At 41.6% G+C, this 17,521-nt stretch overlaps 1 protein-coding gene across 3 annotated transcripts in view; it reads left to right on the top strand.

The window, feature by feature from the left end:
- Nucleotides 1–6,942, top strand: part of LOC139609708 (receptor tyrosine-protein kinase erbB-4-like) — a 218,413-nt gene extending 211,471 nt beyond the window's left edge. For all 3 annotated transcript variants that reach the window (XM_071464587.1, XM_071464588.1, XM_071464586.1), the window contains exon 27: nucleotides 173–6,942. In XM_071464587.1, coding sequence (XP_071320688.1) covers nucleotides 173–1,011 — 839 coding nt within the window. In that variant the 3' untranslated portion in view covers nucleotides 1,012–6,942. The remainder of the gene's footprint in view (nucleotides 1–172) is intronic.
- The last annotated feature ends 10,579 nt before the right edge of the window (nucleotides 6,943–17,521 follow it).

Genomic DNA, 17,521 nt, shown 5'->3' with positions numbered 1-17,521 from the left:
CCTCATTAGCGAATGATCTCTCTTTCTTACTCCCTTCAATTTCCATTTCTTTTGTTTTCTCCTCTCTTGATTTGATTTCTGTGGATCTTTTGTTTGTCTATTCTCTCATAAACTCCTTGTCTCTTTTTCTCCACATTCCTCCCTTCCCTCCCTTTTCTGATCTCTGCTACAGAATACCTGAATCCCATTGAGGAGAACCCGTTTGTTTCACGTCGTAAAAATGGTGAGATCCACGCCTTGGACAACCCAGGTTACCACAGCACACCCAACAGTCAACCCAAAGGAGAGGACGAGTATATCAACGAGCCCCTATACCTCAACACCTTCCACAGCCCTGCCGAGCTGGGCCTGGAAGCCCTGAGGAGAAATGGTCTGCCCCTTCCCACCCTGCCTCCTTCATCCATCTCAGCCACAACCTCAGGCTCCCACCTCCCACTTACTATCCAGACCAGCCTGCCCCACTACCCGCTCCCTACTGCCCAGCCCTCTCCATCTGGCATGCCTTGCCACCACGGCCCTCCAACCCACATCCTCCATGCCCACCATACCATCAAACCTGCAGGACAACCTGGTAATCCAGGTGGAAGCTCTGCTACCCAGAGCCAAACGGGAGCTACTGCCCAATCCCAGGTGTGCCAGTCCGGTGCCCTGCCCTCTTCCGCCACCATCGGGCACGGCAGCCTGCCAGCCTACCAGATCCACGGAACCACGCACCCAGCGAGCATGCTGAAGCATGGAGGGCAGATGTCAGGGAAAGTCAGTGGGAAGAAGCTCAAGGTGACCTTTGACAATCCAGAATACTGGCAGCACAGCTTGCCTCCCAAATCATCTAACCAGACAGCCCCTGATGGTGCCCAGGGTGGTTCCACCAACGCCAAACTCTTCTATAAGCAGAACGGACACATACGGCCGGCGGTAGCTGAGAACCCTGAATACATGTCGGAGTTTTCCCTGAAATCTGGCACCGTTTTGCCGCCACCACCTTACCGACAGCGGAACACTGTGGTCTAGATCGTTCCACTCGACAAACGTTCCTCAATCTGACTCTAGCCTCCAACAACCCCGACATCCTCTCCGGTTCCACTGTCCCACACAGACGGGAGCAGACGCAACCAGAGCTGCCCCCCAACTCTTTTCAAATAGCGTGCCATCTGCTGTAGACTGTAGCGACATCAGAAAGAGGTGGACCGAATCGAGCCAAGCAAACCCAACTTAGACTCACACACCTTCACTATATCCAATCCAGTCCTTTTCTGTTCTGTAGATAGAGACTGCGCTCCAAGTCACTGAGAATGTGAAGGTTATGGTAGTTTTCGGCGGGTAACGGACACATGACTGTCACACAGCAGCGGATGTACTGTGTCGTGTTGTCCCAGCGCAGTAGACAACAACCGTGTCAATCAAGATGGATTCAACTTGGGACCTGAACTCACTGCCAAGCACTGCGGTGTCAGATTCATGGGAGGAACACAATGTTTTATTATTTTCTGTTTCCCAGCATAAAGGTCTGAGGATGAGCAATACTCTGCGAAGGGTTTCTGAAATAAGCAAACATACGGAGCAAATATGCTCAGTTAAATGTCAAGATGTCTGGCTTTGTGAATGACCTTGTAGAGTGAGGCGAAACGGAAACACACGGAGGAAAAAAGACTGAAAGATTTAGTCAGGAGACTTGCAGAAACGTGAAAGACGGAGCACTGAAAGCTGATCAATCACATTCAGTCTTTTTGCCTATAGGATTATACCGTACGTTTTTGAATTTTCCATCAAATTTGTGAAGCTCATCTCATCTTTCTACTGTAACTGTGATACTGTGATGGCCAAAACTACGGTGATCTCTCCTTTCACATTTGTAGTTCAACCGTGGACTTTTAACTTGCCCGAGAACACACAGGGTGACTGCTGTTTTGTTGTTTTCGCTTGACTGCTGTCTACTTGGGAAATCTGGTCAAAAGCAGCTTTTTCCAAGCCAAAGGGTATAAGGGAAAAACACACTGTAAACATTTTTCTATACACTGGTTGCAGTGCTGAAAAGATGGATTTTTATACACTGCTTTTCCCATTCAGATCATGAAGCTAAGTTAAATGAGTAAAGAGAGTCTTGCCATAATAGTGGGAGGGTAGTTAGGGGAAATTGCTGTATCTGCTGAATGGTGTGATGAGCCCATGCATAAAGCAGCTGAACTCAAAATGGTGGTCATAGAGACACAGAGAGTGAGGGAGAGCGCAAAAGAGAGCAAAGAAATGTACAGAGAGGGGAGGGGAAGCCGCCATATTAGCTGCCTAATGAAGACCTCAAGGAATGATCAAGACAGCACCAGCAGAGCACACAAAAAACACTTCTACTTTGTGTGTGTGTGTCCATGTGTACGTCAGTATGATTGGGATGTGTGTGTGTGTGTGTGTGTGTGTGTGTGTGTGTGTGTGTGTGTGTGTTCAGACATTAGCGAGCCAGTTTGGCCCTATAGGGATGTACGTAGAGATATGTGGAAAAAGTTGGTGATGACGGGGTTGACAGCTAAAAACCTTCAGTAGCGCTGCTAACTAACCATAAATTCAACACTGCTCTGACCTCAAACTAGGCTTAGGTTGACCATATGACTGCTGTCAAGTAGAAAACACTACATTTTCAATGTTACTGGCTTGAATCAAAAGCTCATTTGAATGGCCCGACAGCATCAAATCTCTGGGAGCTTTTCGTAATTTTAGGCAGTCCTCAACTGTTTTGTTGTTTACGTTGGATTGGTTAAAGTCAGGTCAGCTTGAGAATTCAAAAAAGGCTCTATAGATTTACAGGAAGTGATGGTTTTGTGATTTTTAAACTGTGCCAAAAGTTTAGAAAACAGATTTTGTCTTTGTTACAATGTTCATTTATACATAGCATGACTATTATGGTGAATGGACCTAGGTTTATATCGTAACAGTGTCCAGGTTTGTGCAGAGATTCATCACGTCTGGACCCACCCCTCCCTGTGGCAGCAGGCTCGGATGGGATACTGATCTAGTCAGGAAAGGGCACAGTCGTCCTTCTTCGTTAAATGGGTTCCAAAGCAAATTTTTGCGAACATATCTGCATTTGTATTTGTTTACGATTCATCAGAGGCATGTTGTGCATTTAGAGCCTGTTATGAGCCTGACCACCATGCAGTGATGATGATTTGGCTTGGTCAAAGATGGCAATGCAGACCTGCACAATTTTAAACCATTGCGTTATATAACTTAAACAGATAATTACCAACATAGATCAAGACCATATCTATGTATTGGTAGTAGTAGCAGTAGAAGAAGGATCATATTATCCAGAAGTCAGTACATAATAGACTACTAACCTACCAACCTTCTCGCCTAGAAATTTTGTTTTTATCCAACTTTGCAATAGCAAATACGTTTTATGATTCTGTTTTTTTTATCAACATATTAATATTAATTAACAAAATGTGGCAAGTTGTGAAACGTTAATACTTGACATATCAGTGAAATTTTCACTAACAGCCTATTTCATTTGTTTCCGCTGTAATCTTGTCTTCTAATATCTGCTTGTAGCAATTGTATACAGGTGGTTACGGTTAGGGAAAGAGAATGGACTGGACTCTTTTTACTCTTATTACCAAAACCATGTTCTTTCACTAATCCTAACCAAAGTCCTTTTGTTTCTGAAACCTAACTGTATTCAGGATGCGAACTCCGGTCTCCAGTGATGAAGTCTGGCACCTTGTACCCACAGCCTGTGAACATGATCTAGTTAACCGTTACATTTCATGCCACAACATAAACAGTTATAACCTAATTTCATAGGAGCAGGGGTTGTTCCTACACCTAAATGTCATCATCTTGCTAAAACCTTTTTTTTTTTTGCAATAGCTTGTTGGCAAGTCACCTGACAGCTAACTGCTATTAGAAAAATGTAGATAGAATAGATTATAAAGTCATCTTTTCATTTTTCAAGTGCAGCTATAACTTGTTAATTTGCACTTTTCCCAACACTGGATTTTAATGAATGCAAGTAGAATTTAGTCACTGTCCGACTGTACTTCAGATGCATCAAGACATAGCGCCTATTCTTATCCCAGAGTGAGTATCCTTACTGGGTTCTACTCTTGAGATCACCAATAGAGCACTTATGCCCCCTCTAAACTCTCAAGAGAACTGTTCTTACCCTCATCTGCAGGCAAACTGCCAGTCAGTGCTGCTAAAAGCACTGGTGTTGCAGCCATGATTTCTTCTGCCAAGCCATACAGAGCACCTGTGGGTGGGAAAACACCACAAAGCTTGCCAAACTTAAAAGATCAAGAAGAGCATTTTGTAAGGTTGGTTTGTCTCAGAGGACCTCTCGCAGCATCTCACTAGAATCCCATCTTCGTCTTTCCTTAACAGAACGTTAACATTGCTTTGTCACTGCTTCAACAGCGTTTCATCATTCTGCTGCGGCAGAGCCCCGTCCGAGCCGTTTTCTTGTGTAGGATATTTATTTTGTTTGTGTGTGAAAGTGTTCGTCTGAGTGTACGCACATGCAAAGCTGTATGGGCTTGTTCTCCGCATGGAGCACTTTGATCAAACTTGCGGGTAGAAAGAAAGGAGTCCCACCCTTCGTTACTGAAATATTCAACTTGTTTATCTGGTCGTTTACCACTTCAGAAAGCAAAAAGCCTTTGCAAAAGCCAAGGGAAGGTGCTGCAGCCTAGCGATCATTAAGGAAACGCATTTTAGGTGGTACTGACCAGCTTCAAGAATGTCCTTGTTTCCATGCTTTTTGTTTGCTTCAAACAGTATTTATAATGCTGCTTTGATGATATCATGATTATTTAATGAATGAGTATTTTATAATCCCCTTTTGAGCTCTAATTCAATGAAATAGAGACAGCATTTAATATCAATGTGAAATATTTATAGCGTGTTTGAGCTTGTTTATACTGAGCATTCGAAACGACTGCCAAATCTGGGTTTCAAGAGGAGAAAAAAATAGAAAGGATGATGGTGGTAGAAAGAAAAACACCATGCCTTGGTTTCTGTCTCATTTGCCCTAAATTGTACTGCAAACACAGGCTTAATATGTGTTTGAATGAAGAATAGGCATAAACACAGATGAGACGAATGGTCCTCGAGAGGACTTAAGAGCTTTCCGAGACTCTCAGCAACCCTTCGCTTTCGTATCGAATCTTGTCAATCTTGTCAACAGCTCATCACCTGAAAGGTTGAAAAAACATACCTGAAGATCCGAGTTTGTCAAGTATTGTTTTTGTCATCCCAAAGCCTTGATGTTTAAAGTTGTTTTCCATTTGTAGAAGAACTCATTTTTCCTCTCTGCTGAGTAATATCTCATTCCTTGTTTCAAACATATTTTGCCTTGGAGTTGGGCTTTGTTACCTGCTGCTATTTGTCTCAGCCCTAAACACTCCTGTGGCTCATGGCAGATCAAGAGCGCACCATGGCAACTGGTGTTTAAGACTGATCGCTTTTTTTATTTCCACTTCTTACCGTTTCCTCCGAGCCAAGGTGCAGAGGCATGTAGCCATGTTGTACTGAAGCGAGTCCGTCAATATTTCATCCTCAGCATCCATATAGGCTGCCACAGTCTAATGTATAGTACAATATCACCTTGCATGGTACCCAAAGTGAGTGTTTTACTGCCCTCTACCTTTGTATCTCTTCACTGATGATGATATTATATTGAAATTTATGTCCAGGGAGTGGACAGTGTGGAAATAACTGGATATTTTTACTGAATTCAGTAGCACAAACTGGGAATCCTTATTTCTGAAGTCTTTCATGGGATTTTTTTGTGTATATTACCCTATATAGACTTTTTAATATTGAGTGTTGCTTTTATGTTTTCCATATTATCAAGGATGTTTTTCTTCAAGGAAAAAAACTTGAATCTATATGATTTTTTTTTTCCACTAATGTGTTGGTTCCTGTACACTCTTTGTCATTCTAGCTGCAATTTTTAGTTGTTCGCATCTTAATTGCACAAATCATCGCCCATGAGTGGACATCATTCATTTTCCGTGTTTTAAATTATCAAATCAGTATAAATGTACAGAATCTTTGGGGTTTCCTCCAAAATTTATCTAACACACTTCAACAACAAATGTGAATAGTATTTTTATAAAGCACTGAAATGGCCAACGTGGTGAATTTGTAAATAAGGAGGCAATGCTTTGAATTTGTATGGTCTTCTCTCCAACTGCTGTTTTCTCCTGCTTATAACAACTTGTAGAAAAAGAGCCGTACATATTTGCTTTATGTAAGTGTACCTTTTGACTAATGAGGATTTGATTTGAAAAGTGCTTGTTGTCCCTTTCTCATGTGCATCTCTGTTCGGTGGCTTTGTGGCTGTCCTCATGTAACGTTTCAGTTTAGGTGAGCGCCGTAAAAAGTGGTGATGTTGACGGTGGGTGGTGGGCGGGGCAGGGGGGAGGTCACTTCACCTGGTAATATCTCTGTTTCACTTCCTCATGCCTGCCAGTTTTCATTTGTCACCCTAGAACAAGCGACAGTACCTTCTTTTCCTCTTTATCTCTCCCTCGTTCTAATTCTCATCAAACTGAGACCAGTGCTGCCGACTAACCTGGGTAAACTCTGTGGGAGTCAGTGTTACCTTCCCTGCTTACTGGATATATTACTGAGCCAAGTCTGACGTCCTCCGCCTCTTTCCTGAAAGGCGGAGCACAGAATTCATGATACCTCCTGTTTTCACTTAATTTTCTGATTTGTTTTGCATGCTTTTAGAGGAGCCATAATAGAGAGAAGGCATCATCAGTAACTCCTCCTCACCTACGTTAGCTATCCATACCTTCCCTGTGTCCCCTTATCTATCTCTCGGAGTTCTTTGAAACCATACCCAAAGCTTTATATCATAGATATACCGTTCCTCATGTTTGTTACATGAATCTGTCAAAAGTATATTTTTAATTTAATATAAATAAAGATTGATTCAGTATATGTTGTAGTGGTCTGGTGATGATTTTTTTCCTTCTGTTGTGTGACTTACAGCTTAAAAAAACACCCAACGCTCAAGTTCAAGTTAGGTGTATTTGTCATATTTAGGCTTGCAAAAGGTTAACGGTACAATGAAATGTGGTCAACTGAATATACTCACTGACAAGAGCAAATAAAAATCTTGCAGAGGAAATAATAGATAACCAGGTGTTAATTTGTGAAAATTAAAAAAAAAAACCTCCATAAGGTAACTTACTGAATTTTTTTTTAAAAAGTAGGATACCTAGAAAGTCAGCCACATCAAGAGCTGCCTGGTAGGAATTTTATGTTCTGTGCTCAAAGACACCTCAGCAGGGAAGCTCTCCAGTCCTGAACCCAGATCCCATGTGTCCTTGCCGAACACGCCACCCTGCTGACCATAAATAGAGCAGAAAATGAAAGCCGTGTTCATTTGCTCTAATGCCTGCACTAACAGCTTTAATAATAAAATTTAACAGATGGTGTCTTTAATTAAGACGAGGAAGCTTTCAAGTAGCAGCATGCTTATTTTGACCCGACTTCTTGAGATCAACATTACAGAAGTTGCACCGGTGGAGGGATTTTGCACCGCGCCACACTTTCATGCTCAAAAGGACTTGCAGATGAAGACCAGCTGCATCAAAAGGTCTGCGCGTGTTCTCCTAGCCTCTTCCAAAACCTCGCCTCAAATAGGCTAATGTGTGGATATAACATTTTGCTCTCGTTTTTCTCTTGCCCCGTGCTGTGCTTAATCCGCTGTTTACCCAAGTGTTGGTTATGTAAACTGGCATAGGCAACATCGTTTGCTATGCAGCGCTCCTCCATTGCTGCTGCACTCCCAGGCTTTCATTTCAATCATAAATAATACAAAACTGTCCAATGGCAGAATATGAGCTTTCTGAAGTCACTGCTATTAATACTAATAAGGCGATGGGGTGCTTTAAGTAAACACTGTTTATGAACAGAAATCCCCCTCCTTTCTCTTCCTCCTTTTTCCCTCTCTCCTCTCTCCATTAGTTCCCTCAGAGCACTGCAACTCAATTAGTAAGCACATCTAGTTCCACCGTAGTGATTTAGAGAAGGGGCTTCTGCTGCAGAGTAACAGTATTTGCACTGATTCCAGTTATTTTCATATATAGCTACTTATTTAAAATCTATATTTTGTCTGCCTGCTTGAATCACTGTCAAAAGAATTATGCTTCCCATTTGCTACCGAAAAAAAAATCTTAATTGATACTCACTCACTCTCCTCCTAATATTAAACTCACATAATAGACAGATTATCTTGAACATTAAGCACACTTCCCGACAGGACTTTGCACATTATCACCCACACCAGACAGCAAAGGGGGGAGGTCACTGTTAATTTGGCAACTGCTGTATAACCATTTGTCACTGTATTACAAGTCGGTTTTACAGCTGATCTTCCAGTTAAGCTTGCTATCGCCACCAGGAGACAGGGTCCAGCTCCATCCCAGAGGCCTGCAGCAATTACACTTACAGCTGCCCTGTACACCTGTGACATAGCTCGCTGATGACAGCTCATCGCAGACAGGCCACTGCTGTTTAATTGCAGCGTGTCACCTTGACGGGGTGTTTTACCCAGACACTCCTGCACCAAAGAGAAGCAAGGCATCTGTTTGAAATGCCTACACAAGCTTGATGATTATTTTATATTATGGGCCTAGGGTTTGACTCATGTAGTTTTTAGGTTTTATTTTGTTTGTAAGTATTCTCATTAAGATGCAAAAGCCATGCAGCAGAATTTAGACTATGAGGCTACACTATAATTCTCTTTTTGTGGTTGTACTTATTATAACACAGGCTCAGGCCTTAAGATTTAACATATAGCTAATGTTTTGCAACCGTATCTAATAATGAAACATGCATATTAGAGAAACAAATATGGAGGCAGATTTAGCACTCATCTTTTTTGGTAATATTCAAACCAATAGGCCCTTGATTTTAGACAGAGAGAACAGCTGAAGCCATGTCCCAAATCCACACTATTAATTCCAAGTTTGTACATGCTGATTGTCATAGTAGAGGTATACATCAAGATGCACATCTTATTTGTTTTGGCTGTATTAGTCTGCATGCACTCTACTTTTCTTGTCTGAACACGTTGCATACTAAAAACATGCTTAGAATCAGTATGTAGTATTGATTTGGGTCAGTCTCCAGTGAATGTTTCCAGCAGACCTTTTTAAAATGAGGACCTCAGCTACATCATGCTAACAGTACAGGCAAAAAGTCTGCTTTTTTACCCACTGATTCTCCACACAGCAGATGTGGAAAGAATGAAATAGTATTGTCCCTGTATTAAGCTAGTTGCTCCTAGTATTATACAGTATATTGAATATAATGTGGGAAAATATGTGTATTTTAGCCTTACAGTGTTTTGCTGCTTAGCTTAATTGGACAAGTAAGATAGAGTTTAGATTTATGCTTTATTGTTAAGCCTAACCATCACTTACCAAACCTCTTTCTAAATCTAAATTTTGTCGGCTTCAAGCTGTAACACCAACGTTCATTTGTCCCTGCATCAATCTGCTGCTTTATTGTACCTCTCTTTATTAGGTCAGTGCTAATTTGACATCATTACTCTAACATATTATATTACTCTTTTTAACTTCAGATGTTATATTTACATCCTAATAACATGGAAACTGCCCTTGGTCTCATGTAATGTGCAATTAAGTTCAGAATAAGTCCATTATGTTGCTTCAATAATGTGGTTGCAGATATGAGGCATAAATCACACTTATTTCCCACCATGGGGCTTTTATCTCCCCTGTCGTGTCATGACTGCACATGATTAGGATAATGCGCAATTATGTGAGTTATGTTCACTGAGATCCAGAGTTGAAGCGAGAAGCATCTTTTCCATCTAAAATCAGGAGCAAAGTTTGGCTAAAAAAAAACAAAACAGATTGAGTAGGTTAATAATCCAAGTTTATTATACACAGAAAGGACTTTCATGGCTTTGGAGAAGTTTAAATAGCTACTGAATTTTATTTACATATTCATCAACAATCCGGTCAAATTCATGCAGATACAGATACGTTATTTATTTTGTACTATCAAGCAGAAGAAAACTTAGTTGATTTCTTTCTGATTTGAACATCAATATGCCTTAGTTTAGTAGTTTAGTCACACAAAAGCTAGTGAAATTTCATCACTGACTCAATTGCAGCCTTAGGATTTCAGTCTTAAACTCATTCATTTTTAAACCTGTTGAACAAAAATGCCAATTTATAATTCAAATGCAAATGTCTTTAACACTGCAGGATGTTGTGGGTGTTGGATCAACGTTTAAATGTTGCCAAAAACCAACATTTGTGGTATATGCAAGCTCCATGTCTTAGTCTCATACAAAGGTCTGTGGGAGGGAAATACCCAAGGAGGCCTATTCGCAGCCAGCCAATGAAGACATTGAGTCCAGTCTGTAGCTGAGGATTACCATGCAGAAGAGGAGAAGGAGGAGGAAGAAAACCAGGCAAGAAGACAACTTCCCGAGAGGCATCTATTCCAGACAACATAGTAATCAGGGCTGAGACAACAGCTGAGGAGACAGCAGAGTAAGAAAACAAGAGAAGGAGGGAGGAAATAGGCCGAATGGAGGTAAAGGTTGGGCACAACAGCCTGAGGCAGACTGTCGAGGGCAGAGAGCTGCACAAAATCACCTCTGAGAGGAAGAAACAAGAGGAAGACAGTGGATGGTAGCTGGAGCTGCTATTGACTAAATAAGTTGTACTTATACTGCTATGTGCTCGAGTTTATAAAATGATTTTAGAAAATTGCACCGAAACACATAAAGAATGTGTGCATTGGTGTAAAACAAGATATATGTCTACAATTCAGTCTGTTCGGGATTATATATGAAGGCATTTGGCAGTATGCTGAGTCACGCAACAAGCTGTTTGCTCAGATGATCCATGAGGCTGACATGACATGAATGCACAAATATGTACTCCGGTCTTTAAAGTTGAAAGCCGTACTGCGTGGCTTGTGGTTGAAATACAATCTGCAAACTTTCAAACAGCCACAGTCGTGATATGCTGAACACAGGCCACCTTGTGGTGTGCGGTAGGCCTATCTTGCAGCCAATTGTTGCTTCAAAATAAAAGCCTTTTCTTCACCATAATGCAAACACAAATGAAAAATGAAATTTCAGGTGGAGGTGACAGACTCCATTGACATGCATATCACTTAATTTGGATGATATATTGGAGGAAATAACAGGAAATGACAAATACCTTTTCAAAATATTCACAGCAGCAGCAAAACAAAAGCTATCACTCATAAATGGTTAGAAATTATTAAACGGATTCATGAGCTAAGATTGAGAAATGATTTAAATATTGCAAGATGGTCAAAATGGAAGATGTATGTACTGGGATATGATGTGTGGCAGGTTCCTTCAACATAAAAAGACTGATTATCCAAGTCCACTGTGACCCATACTTCTAATATGGATAATAATATTTTAATATGCTGGCAATAATTATACTGTTTTTCGTTGATCTTAAGCTTCTTTAACTTTCATCTGTCTGTGTTTTTTTTCTTCCTGCTGTCCATCACACACACAAAGTGTAGACAACACTGAGAGGTATGTAAACCGGCTTCTGCACACCTACACACACACACACACACACACACACACACACCCTCACAGTTTGGGCAGCTCCAAGTGTTTTCTTTTTTTTTTATAGCTTAGTGAGGATTTTCAGTGAGAGGTTTCTGACTGTTCTCTCTCTATTCCTGCAGTGACCCCTGGCAACTGACACACACCAATTTATACACACACAACTACACACACACACACACACACTGGCCTGAGGACAGAGATGGAGAGCTCTAATTTCCACAGGACCTACAAAGTCTCTCCATTCCTCTACACTCAGTCTCCTCTCTTTCTCTCACACACAACTACACACACTTGCAGAAGTGGCGCATTTACATGCATCCAATAATTTGCCAAAATGTGCACTTAAACAAGTCAAAGACACATAGCCTGTATTTTCCTGAACACAGCACTACATTATCTTTAACTGAATGCAATTTCTCTTTTCCCTCTCCCTGTCCCAACACTACGCCACCTACACAACACACAATCCCTCAAATCACACCGACACCTTCTGACTCTGTCATGTCTACAGTCGATTACATTTCTAAGCTTCCAGACAGGGATGAGAACGATGAGATTTATGCTGGGTAAATCATGTAATACCCCTTTATCGCGCTCCGCTGGGCTCTCAGAGAGCCTTGAACAAGGGCCCGGAGGTTTGTAAGAAGCTCCTGCGTTTGTTTGTGCATGTGTCAACAGTGAAGGATTAAAACTGCAAAAGTGGGAGAAAAGGATATCATGGTGTCTAAGTTGCACAGGTTCACGACCAGGCAGAATTATTCTGCAACCAAAACAGTCAGAGGTTTGATTGTTGTGATGGCTAATGCACATCCATCAGTCACTTCCTGTCCTGCTGTTCTTTTTAGTGAAGGCAGCAAACTCCTACCTGCTCACTCCATCATACGTTGCCGTGGATATTAGCATCAGCTAAATCCCTAACATGTAAAGAGGCCCGGAGACGTCCAGATGGTCTGCAGCAGCTCCACCATTTGTCAAAGAAAATGATGCGGAGCACTGTGAGAAATTAAGCGAATACAGGCAGAAAGCATCTCTGCTCTTTAGTTGATGTGAAATGCTGCTAAAAGATGAGACTGGCGAGGTTTGTTGTTTTCATTTTACACAAGATTTCCATGAAATATAAATGAAACTAACATTTGATTTACCTCAGAAACAATTACTGTGCCTGCAGGCTCATGCTGTACGACTCAAGAGGTAACTCTTGAGAGGAAAGCACATTTCCCAAAATGTTTCTTTTAAAGGCACAAATATGGCAACATATTTGTTAATTATATGACAACATATTAATTACAATGAGTACGACAAAAGTTTCTTAGCTTGTCAAACTAGCAAAACTGTGTTTTTTTAAAATAATTATAACAAAAGTCAATAGTTTCCTTTGCAGTTTTGTGCAAAATATAAGCGATTTTTTTTTTTCTAAGTTGACAACACACAGTGGTCTGTGTTTCCACTGAGTGATGTCATGCAAATAAAGCCGGGTTTTCTCCTCTCACAATATTGTACCAATTAAACGGAGACAGATTTCCTGCAGTCTGCCTCTCGGTTGGAACTGGATTCCTGGGTTGATACGGCAGGTGCCACAACTTGGAGGCAATTTTTTTTTTTGGAAATTCACGTTTCTATTACTCGTTTTTAAGTTCGGAATTTCAAATTGCACATTAAGCAGGTTAATGGAAACACACCTAATATTTTGAATTAGGTTTTCTTGTTTTTTAAGAAAAAAACCTTGGTTAGATTTTGGATCTCTTTAATGCAAATGCTACGTGTTTCTGTTTTATTAGGTCAAATTCTGAAGTGGACTTTATCTCCATTTATCTAACTGAGGCACATTAAGGTGGGAGAAACATCTCAGATGTTCCTGACACAGAAACGTGTCCTCTCTGGTGCCTCGCCCCTTGACTCTGAACACTTTGATGCAGCCGAATGGAGCAAAGGGGGCACCCTCCGCCTACCTGCACCCGCTTTCATCCAACAGTGATATTTGCCTGCGGAGGGAGTCCTGCCAATGCAAAAAGAAAGGCACTGTAAGCAATAGTTACTTTTATGTCCTGAAAAGCTGTTTTAATTAATATAACCGCCGAGGGCTGAGACAGGGCGACCACTGTGATGAATCAAGATGAGGGTGTGTTTCTCTTTCGTCATTTTTCTAGATGCCGATACGGTGCTGGACCACAAGAGTAGGCTGTTCTCTCATATGTATTTGTGTGCGTGTGTGTTTGTGTAAACGTGTCAGTGTGTTTGTCCTACCAGCTCCTGCAGTGACTGAGTGTCTCTAATTGAGTGTGCTGCTCACTCAGACAGGAGGTCTCAGACAGTGTTGACATTCAGGCAGTGGAAGGCCACCATTGGGGATGACAGCTGATCATTCTTCCAGCCAGCACCCTAATTACCCGGAGATGGAGAGAGCAAAGCAGAGAGGCATAAACAGAGAGAGAGAGAGAGAGAGAGGCTTTTCAAACAACAAACAGGTTCCGGTTGCTTCCAATCAAGCCTCCCGTCCTGCTGTTTCGTCCATTCATAATGGGTAGCACCCCTGGTGGGTAGAAAAGCAGCCAACACCACACTGCCTTCCTGCTCTCTGACTGAGCTCCTGTGACCACACCACCTCCCACAACACTCTCAACCTGGCATCTTTCACAGCACTTTCCCAATTATACCAAAGTCGTGAGCTACTGTGTGTGTGTGTGTATATGTGTGATTTCATTGTCGCCTGAAAGCATAGAGAGCTGTTAAGCTCTCTCTGTCTTCCTCTCTCTCTCTCTCTCTCTCTGGGACACACATATAGACGAGCACACACAACCTTTGATGTATGGAGTCAATCAGACTTCATTGGACAGTGTAGTGATAGCCTCAGGATATTAGCAAGCTTCCTCTCTGCTCACCCAGATGATAAACTCTTTATGTGTCCACAGGCTTTTGTGCAATAACAGCATCTCTGGCCTTTCTCACCCTTCGCCATCCATTTTACTCTCACTCAAAATGTGAGCAGCGTTAGCAGCCGCTGCTCGGACTTCCACACAACAGCGATGCTCAGGGAGGCTGACTGCAAACACACAGGATCATGTGAGTGACCGTGATCCGCACCCGAACAGAACTTCATATTCCTTCACCAATTATTGCACCCAAGCACGCACTCATGTCTAAAAACATTCATTCACAACAGGACTGTAAGTCTGTCCCACGCCTGAACTGCTCTCACCAAGCAAACAGCACATAGAGATGACAGCATAACAGCGATATACGTCCAAAATGTTATGGCTTGTATCAGAGAACCTGGAATCAAACCCAGGTTCTTACATGTTCAGGTTATAGGAGGTTACAGGTTGATCATTTCCAGTAGTTCTCTATTCTTTGCTCTTACATTTCCATTCTTGAGGAATTTCCCCCTGGGGATCAATAAAGTATCTGATTCTGATTCTGATCATATAATTTTCCTACAAAAGTTTTATGGAACCAAAAAAAAAAAGAAAAGTTCACTTTACCTGATCTTCTTTACACTAACACACAGATCACACATCTGTTGCATATGCAAACAGTATAAAAAGATGTACAACACACACACACATACACGCACACGTCGTGCACGTCTGCAGGACACCACTTGAGATTCATAAGCTTTTAATGAGTGTCTCGTGGGTGGCAGCGTGTCTGACCTCGCTCACACTCCGCTCTTATTGTCATACATCATACAGGATGCTGCTGACTGTAGCGTGACAGGGAGGTGACAACTCTGTTTGTGTGTGTGTGTGTGCACCTGATCACACATCTCTGTTTGAGGATTTTTATGCGTGTGAGCACAAAGTCAGCACACACACACCCCTCCCTTCCCCTTTGAGCGCGCGCACATATGTCTGCGCGTCAATATATGTGTGTTTATCTGTGCATGTGTAAGCATGTGGGTGTTCAACATGGCTGTCAAGGGCTTGAGCACGCCAATCTCTCATCTGCCATCCGCTCAGATGAACTGACATGCAGCCAAACCAAACAGACATAAAGACAGAGCGGAAGGCATCACTATGCAGCTCAGCAGTGCAGTTTGTCCTGACCCTGTCTGGGGCCCTCTCCTCTCCGCTGATTCTAATGAGCTCCCCCGGGATTAGACTTAGGCGGCCAGCGTCCCAATGAGGTGCGGGGAGGGGTGGGGTCTGTGGGGGCCAACATCAATACACCCACACAAACGCACACAAACAGTTTCACTCACCCTCGGCACGCAGACACAAACTTGTTTGAGCAGGAAGGTGTTGGAAAATACTGTATCCACTACACACTGTAAAATAGCACTTTTTTTTTTAACATCCACCCAGATACACAGGCACTTTTTTTAAACATACAATACAAAGGTACACACATGAATCAGAATTCCCTTTAGGATTTAGCCAACATTGCTCTGTGGGTTTTACCCTAGAAAAACACTATGGTAAAAAATCCCAAGATTACAACAAGAAAAAATAATTAAATGATAAGAAAAAAAAAAGATATATTCACGGTGGCTTAAGCAAGTACTCAGTCCCTTCACCTTGCCCCTTGCACTCTTAAATTTGTATATCTGTATGACATTTAGGTAACAGGAAGTGGAAGTCTTTTATTTTACATTACATTACATTTACTCATTTGGCATCTGGTGCTTTAATCCAAAGCATCTTAACAAGTCTCACGTTACACCAAAGCTAAAGTGCAGTAGGAGAACCTGCTATACAAGACACTTATAGGATTTTCCAAGGCTGTACAACTGACTAACCTTTCTTTCTATAACTGAATACAAGCAAAAGCAAGTCTTATTCTCTGTCATCGTAATACCTGCACTGTAATTGAAGCACTTGATTGATATTGATAAACTAATGAATGCATTATTTTAGTGTGCAGTTGCATCCTTCCTGTAAACATACACTATATCCTTCACCTAGAAACGAGTTAAAGCAGCAGTTGGATGGAAAATTCGTCAGTATCACTTTTTTATTCATTTGTCAGGGCTGTCATCTTTGTGTTTAATTAGAACCAGAAAGAAAAGAAATGTTAGTCGTATTTATTCCTTCAAAAAGACACATTGTGTGCTTTAGCTCAGAGTTTAACCGCCGTCAAATTAGTTTCACCTAAACTTCCAGCCATGTCAGCGACAGACGACTGTCTGGCGCACTGTTTTTAAAGTCACGTTCTGTCTGCAAATGACACAAAACCCTTATTTGCCTGCAATTTCCCTCATTGGTAGCAAAGGTTAAATGGTAAGAGGGCTGATCAGGTATTGTCTGTGCTAGACAAGCTCATTAATGTGTCACAATTCATTATCAGAGCCTTGTCCTCACCTTGTCAGGTGGCTAATGGGAATATCAATCATAGGCTTCCCCATCACGACCCTTCTCACATCTTTGCTTCGCATCTTGCCTCTGTTGACTTCTCATCCCGAAATACCACCAGGCCCAAACAGATCTGTCTGGAACAAATGTCAAACACAATTCGGCTCAGGGGTAAACACCCACAAACATGGCTGACATACAGAGTGCGATTCTCTCTTTCTGCATAGGCCGAGGTGGCTGGTGCTGTTGTTCTACAGATGTTTTCCAGCTGTTGTATTCAGATACGGTGTGTTCATCCAGCCAGGGTGAGGAGCCTTTGTGCACAAAGAAAAACAAGGAACTTTTATTGTTGCCTGTGGGGAAGACTAAGTGCTTGCAGCAACAAAGGTGATAGGAATAGACAAGTGGGAAACAGAATATAAGTGTGCAAATATAATATAAACTAAGCAAGAGAAATAGTAGCTGAGATTACATAAGGCAAGATGAGAGGGGTAGGAACAGAGACAGGTAAATAGAAAAAAATGCATAGAAATTAAATGAATTATTTAAAATGTATCTAATTGTTTATTAGATTTTCTTACATTTCTAATTTGATTTAATTCATAAATTAATGCAATTTTGTGTT

The sequence above is a fragment of the Trachinotus anak genome, unplaced genomic scaffold (genome assembly GCF_046630095.1).
Source record: "Trachinotus anak isolate AG129_WGS33_773 ecotype Australia unplaced genomic scaffold, CSIRO_AGI_Tana_v1 ptg000026l, whole genome shotgun sequence".
In the NCBI taxonomy this organism is placed as follows: Eukaryota; Metazoa; Chordata; class Actinopteri; order Carangiformes; family Carangidae; genus Trachinotus; species Trachinotus anak.
Note: the sequence above shows the minus strand (reverse complement) of the source record. Positions and strands in the feature narration are given on the sequence as shown.